Source organism: Moschus berezovskii, chromosome 9 (assembly GCF_049115385.1).
Source record: "Moschus berezovskii isolate FMDL1 chromosome 9, NW_MosBer_1.0, whole genome shotgun sequence".
NCBI classification, from domain to species: Eukaryota; Metazoa; Chordata; class Mammalia; order Artiodactyla; family Moschidae; genus Moschus; species Moschus berezovskii.
Window position 1 is genome coordinate 30,208,193 of NC_142468.1, and position 6,547 is coordinate 30,214,739.

The following is a 6,547-nucleotide window of genomic DNA, read 5'->3' on the forward strand; positions in this document are numbered from 1 at the left end:
AAAGAGAAAAAGAAATTACATGTAGTCCAGTCCATTTTTCTGTTTGTGTAGTTTCTGCACCAGCTAGAGATACTTAAAGGCTCTGAACCTCTTGCATCTTTAATTCTCTTTTTTAAGTGTCATTTTATTTTTAGAGAACTTTCCACTTTTTTAGTTCTACAGCCAGATTGGGGCACCTAGCTGGAAAATCATTTTCCCTTAAAAAGAAAAATGCGAGAATTTGAATGCAGGCATGAAATTCCAAACAGGTTTACTACAGTGCAATTCTTCCGACATTAACATTTATCGCTGAAAGATAACTGAAAAGGGTCCTTCTGTTCTGTCGCTCAGTCGTGTCCGACTCCTTGTTCTCCAGGCAAGAATACTGGAGTGGGTTACCGTTTCCTTCTCCAGGGGATCTTCCCGACCCAGGGATCGAACCGGGGTCTCCCGCATTGGAGGCAGATGCTTTAACCTCTGAGCCACCAGGGAAGCCCTGAAAAGGGTCCTTAAATTAACCTAAAAGGACAAAAGGTTCTAGAGACACTTTTCCCGCCTTTTAGATAAAAGGTGATTAATTACCTGTAAACTTCAAGGTTCCAGGACGCACGATACAATCCCTCAGTGGAACTTTGTGCTAGAAGCTGCAGCTTCTATGATTTCGGGCAAGACTGGCCCAGGCACTCTGGTCACATAGAAAGCGGAAGGGAAGAAGTACCTGAGCAAGGTAGGAGCCACTCAGAAGCAGCCTGGGGCCGCCACTCACCTCGAGGAGGAGGAGGAGCTGGCGTCCGGACCCACCCGGATCGAGAGGCCAAATGAAGCCTGGGTGCGCCAGGTGAGCGAGGGGAACGCCCGCCCTGCGCACCCCAGAAGAGGCGGGGCGCGGCTCGCGGTTACCCGCAGGGGCGGAGCCGATCGGACACCTGGGCGAGGCGGAACTGAGGGGATCCAGCCACCACCAGAAGAGCCTGGTACCAAGACTCACCTGTGCGGGGGCCTGAGGCCCGGGCCGGGGCCAGGACTCACCTGAGCCGGCGGCATCCTGCCCCGGGAGTAGCCCCAGGCTCGCCCAGCGCGGAGGGCGAGGCAGCCCGCCGGGCCGCCGCACCCGCGCGCCCCTCCGTGGGTCCGCGCGGCGCCATGACCTGGAGCGCCACCGCCCGGGGCGCCCACCAGCCCGACAACACCGCGTTCACGCAGCAGCGCCTCCCCGCCTGGCACCCGCTGCTGTCGGCCGGCATCGCGCTGCCGCTCTTCTTCTGCGCCGGCCTGGCCTTCATCGGCCTGGGCCTGGGCCTCTACTACTCCTCCAACGGCATCAAGGAGCTCGCGTACGACTACACCGGCGACCCGGGCACCGGCAACTGCTCGGTGTGCGCCGCGGCCGGCCAGGGCCGCGCGCCGCCGCCGCGCTGCTCGTGCACCTGGTACTTCTCGCTGCCCGAGCTCTTCCAGGGCCCCGTGTACCTCTACTACGAGCTGACCAACTTCTACCAGAACAACCGGCGCTACGGCGTGTCCCGCGACGACTCGCAGCTGAGCGGGCTGCCGAGCTCGCTGCGCCACCCGGTCAACGAGTGCGCCCCCTACCAGTACAGCGCGGCCGGCCTGCCCATCGCGCCCTGCGGCGCCATCGCCAACAGCCTCTTCAACGACTCCTTCTCGCTGTGGCACCAGCGCCGGCCCAACGGGCCCTACGTCGAGGTGCCGCTCGACCGCACCGGCATCGCCTGGTGGACCGACTACCACGTCAAGTTCCGCAACCCGCCGCTGGTCAACGGCAGCCTGGCGCTGGCCTTCCGGGGCACCGCGCCCCCGCCCAACTGGCACCGGCCGGTCTACGAGCTGAGCCCCGACCCCAACAACACCGGCTTCATCAACCAGGACTTCGTGGTGTGGATGCGCACCGCTGCGCTGCCCACGTTCCGCAAGCTGTACGCGCGCATCCGCCAGGGCAACTACTCGGCCGGGCTGCCGCGGGGCGCCTACCGCGTCAACATCACCTACAACTACCCGGTGCGCGCCTTCGGCGGCCACAAAAGCCTCATCTTCAGCAGCATCTCGTGGATGGGCGGCAAGAATCCATTCCTGGGCATCGCCTACCTGCTGGTCGGCTCCCTCTGCATCCTCGTGGGCTTTGTCATGCTGGTCGTCTACATTCGCTATCAGGACCAGAACGACGACGAGGAGGACGACGAGTGATTCCTGCTTTCAAAGTACCCTTTCTGCCCCTTGCCAACACTCTGGCAAACTTCTTTAGGCTTCTCCCCCTCGACTGTCACCCAATTCCAACTTCGCCTCACTTTGCCTCCTATTGTGGATGAGGGAACCAGAGAGAGAGAAATTAACACCTGATCAGGGGGCTTCCAGGCTCTTTTAGGGTGTTTGAACTGCTAGAGCGAGACACTCCTGCAAATTTCCCCCATCTCTTTCACGGGTGGACATGTTAGGTTCTTTGAGCGAGGAATGGACGCTTGCTTAGACGGTCTTATTCAATCTGATGAAGGCACAGACCTGTAGATGTTAAAGAACTCATTCGAGATCTAACAGCTACTCATTGGCTCCTGGTTCTGATTCTGACTCGGAAGCTAGAGCTTTAACCACTGTAGTACAGTGGTCTTCTTTTCCTGGGGGTGAGGGTAGGTGTAGAGAGTGAAGCCCACAGATAACCAGCAGAGGCATGGAGGCGTGGAGAACATACTGTTTTAAAATGTAGATAGATTAGAAGGCCCCATCCCCAGAAATTCTGACACTATAATAAGGCTTTGGTGAGACCCTCGAAGCTGCAGTTTTAACAAACCCATCTGGAGATTCCTCCTGTATTCCCTCAAGTTTGGGAATCAGTGCCCTGAACCAGGGAGCAAGTAGTATTCTGTTTCCCTATTTCCTTATATGTCTGAGGCTAGGTGTGACTCCATCACTGCCCGTCCAGTTTTTCAGGTGGTCATCTTTTCCCAGGGGCAGTGACAAGCATAATGTTCCAAGTTTGGTCTCACTCCTCCTTGAACATAGGAAGCTCTTTGTAACGTGCAGAGTAAGTGAAAACAATTAGTTGGCATACAGATTTGCAGAGCAGGGTTTGTAACAATTCATTTGATATTTCAGTGCAAGAAATTTAATTTTTTTTTCTTTTTTTTGCCAGGTACTGTGTAGAAACTTGAAAATGTCAGGTCAGTTTGTACAGTTCAGTGGGAAGGTTTTACCTTAGAATCAGATAGCTGGAGGGGACCTTAGAGGGAAAATGTTTTTCCTAAAGTCATATTGTGACTCAGTCTTGTCATCTAAATGATTTTTTATGCTTAGTGATGTTTTTATGCTTATGTTCTTCATACCTTTTCCCTTGTGTCTAAAAAAAGTTAATGTTCTCAAATGAACCATGTTTGTTTTTAATAATATGTTGAAGTGAATGCTAAGAAATTAGTCTTATGTAAACTAAACTCTTAAAAATTATTTGAACCATTGAGATAATGTTAAACTTTGACTACTGTAAAATCATTCTAATATATTGATATATAAAGTTACTGTAATAGAATTTTTAAAAACCCTTTTGTGGCAAAAGAACTTTAAAAAGTGAGATCATCTGTACAAGTTTATTTGCTGAAAGCAAACAGTTATTTGGTGTTCTGTCAGAATTCTTAGTGAGAGTCTGGTGGGCTTCCGTCTATGGGGTCACACAGAGTCGGACATGACTGAAGTGACTTAGCAGCAGCAGCAGCAGCAGCATTCTCTATTATGGCTACTTTCCAGTTACTTCAATCTTTGCTCATGCCTATAAGGCAGGGCAATACTTTGAAGTTTTTTGTTTTAATTGAGTCACAGAAATATTGAATTGTACTGAATAATTTATATTAATTTTATTTTATTCTTCTGGTTCTTTGAAAAATAATGGACATAGATAGCATGCATGTTCGCTGACATCTGTTGGATCTTCTGGAACAGTTGTGACTTAAGAGATTTTGTCCCAGTATTTATATAAACCAAAAAATATTTTATAATCCCAGTATGCTGGCTTCCCAACTCCTGAATATGACACAATTTTACTGTCAGATTGTGTAGTGTGATTTTAGGCTGTGTATATATGATCATATGTATGTAGAGTAATTTTTATTTATCATGAATTTTTGATCAAGCAGCTGCTTCTTTATAATTTACCACATTTTTTTTACTACTTAGTTGAGAAGAACCACGTGTATTACTATCATTTTTACAATATTCATTGCTATAAAATTTTAAATGAGTCTACAAAATTAAAGGTATTCTGATTAAATCAATGAATATGGTTCCAGGCCCTCTTCTGTGGGTTTTTGAAAGAGAATAAAGGTTATATTTGTGTTGCCTTTGTTATCACGTTTGCTTAATCCTTTTGAACTATGATCTTAAAGCCACAAACGTTAAAAAAGTTACCAGCTACCATCCACGTTGCTCATTTGTTATTAGCAGATTTATACTACAGCAAGAAAATCATCTTTCAGAATAAAGCTCAAATGAACTCAGTCTTTCAGTGTTAACTTCCTAACACAGAATTTGAACTTACATCAATATCAACATGTAGTATGAATCAGATAATCCTTGACTATTGTTTGAACTTAGTAAAATGTGGTCAATTTTTAATAATATTTAGTATTAAAAGTTACTAAAGAATGTGACTGCAGCAATCTTACTTCATTTCTGCATTTTACCCAAATTCTAAATTACAATTATTTATTGGGTATTTTGGAGAAGGCAATGGCAAGCCACTCCAGTACTCTTGCCTAGAAAATCCCATGGATGGAGGAGCCTGGTGGGCTGCAGTCCATGGGGTCGCTAAGGGTTGGATACGACTGAGCGACTTCACTGTCACTTTTCACTTTCACACATTGGAGAAGGAAATGGCAACCCACTCCAGTGTTCTTGCCTGGAGAATCCCAGGGACGGGGGAGCCTGGTGGGCTTCTGTCTATGGGGTCGCACAGAGTCGGACACGACTGAAGTGACTTAGCAGCATTGGGTATTTTGGACTACAAAACTTCAGAAACTTTAAAAACAAAAAATGAAACATTTTCCTGCACTGTAGCATTTTGTTTAGTATCTCTGGATTCTAGCTGGGTTTGAATTCTCATGTTGTCCAGTAAATGTTTCCTAGCTAGAGCTGTGTCCTCTGGAATGAGACTGAAAAGTGAAACTCAACAATTGGATAGAAAAATGTGCTTTGATCTACTTTGTAAAGTAAACCACAAACAAAAGAGAAACTAATGTGGTTGGTGGGAACTCCCAATACAGAATAATGTAACAAGAAAGACTTTCTAAGAATCTCCAGAATCAAATCAACAATTCAAGGACTAGACAGTTGTTTCAAATCAGAGACAGAATAACAGTCTGAGATTTTCTTTAGTAATAAGTACCACTTCACACTATATAAGCACAACCCTTTCTGCATCATGGTATCTGTGCCCTCTTCTTGTCATTGGGGATCTCAAAAGTCTTGAGAAATTCTCAGAGTTATTGGTAGAGCTGCAATGTAATCAATTCCTTATACGCCCCTGGGTATATAGGTTACTGTGTGTAAGTAACTGTAATAATAGTAAATGCCCTCTTCCTTTATTTTCATCAGGCATTTCTTTGCACCCTAGATTTTTTCCCACAGATAAAACATAGCTGACTGATTTAGATGACAAAATTGAATTTTTTTAACTTCAATTTTCCCCCCAGGAGAATTTCTCATAATTTCCCTCCGACAAAAGCAGTCACATAAAGTGTCATTAAGAAAGTCATTCAGTGAATCTGACTGAACTATATTAAGTTCCCAGAGAGATTTTACCCGAGGGTAGTATTTTTGTGTAAAGAATTTGCAAAAGTTATAAACAGTTCTTGACTCAGTGTATACTACCATCCCCCATGGTTTCTTTGATAAGACTAACAACGTGTATTCAGGGAAAAATACTTCCCCACTGGTTTGCCACCTGGCATTATAATTCTCACTGTTAGTGGTAATGAGGTAAATTAGTTCACCACAGCAAGGTGGCATTTCTTTCTTTATGCACTTGGCTGAGCAGCTCAGCATAGCACAGTGAAGACCCCGAGGCAGTGAAACCTAACATAGCCTGGGGGTATGGAGGAAGAGGAGAAAAGAAAGAAAAAAAAGGTGCAGTTTGGAGCATGAAGCAAGGTGTCCAGAAGGGGGAGACTTGGCTGTGACTGGAACCCACTGCAGAGGGCAGGGCCCACCAGTGACCTCACTGATGACAAACCTTGGAGAAATGTAGTAAGTGGATGGTAGCTCACCTCCTTCTGAACCTCTCAGCTTGTCTTTCTGATGAGTTTTAGTGATTTATCTTTTTGCTTAGAACAAAAGATATTACTGTCAAGCACCTCCTCTAATAGCCTTTCTCTCCACATTGAGTTCTTAACTGAATTCCTGTTAAAGTGGCTGAAACCTGACATTACTGATGAAAAAAGTAAATGATATGTCATTAATTATGATACTTTGTTCTTCTAAAAGGTCTTTGTTCTGAAAGCCCAAGGTGCTTAACACTATTGTACAGCTTCATTAATTTTAAGCATCAAAATGCATGAGGTTTTAGAAAGTC

At 46.0% G+C, this 6,547-nt stretch overlaps 1 protein-coding gene across 1 annotated transcript; it reads left to right on the forward strand.

The window, feature by feature from the left end:
• The first annotated feature begins 856 nt into the window (after window positions 1–856).
• Window positions 857–4,319, forward strand: CDC50B (cell division cycle 50 P4-ATPase accessory subunit B). Its single transcript, XM_055436658.2, has one exon. The coding sequence runs from the start codon at window positions 1,123–1,125 to the stop codon at window positions 2,182–2,184; it is 1,062 nt and encodes a 353-aa protein (XP_055292633.2). The 5' UTR covers window positions 857–1,122; the 3' UTR covers window positions 2,185–4,319.
• The last annotated feature ends 2,228 nt before the right edge of the window (window positions 4,320–6,547 follow it).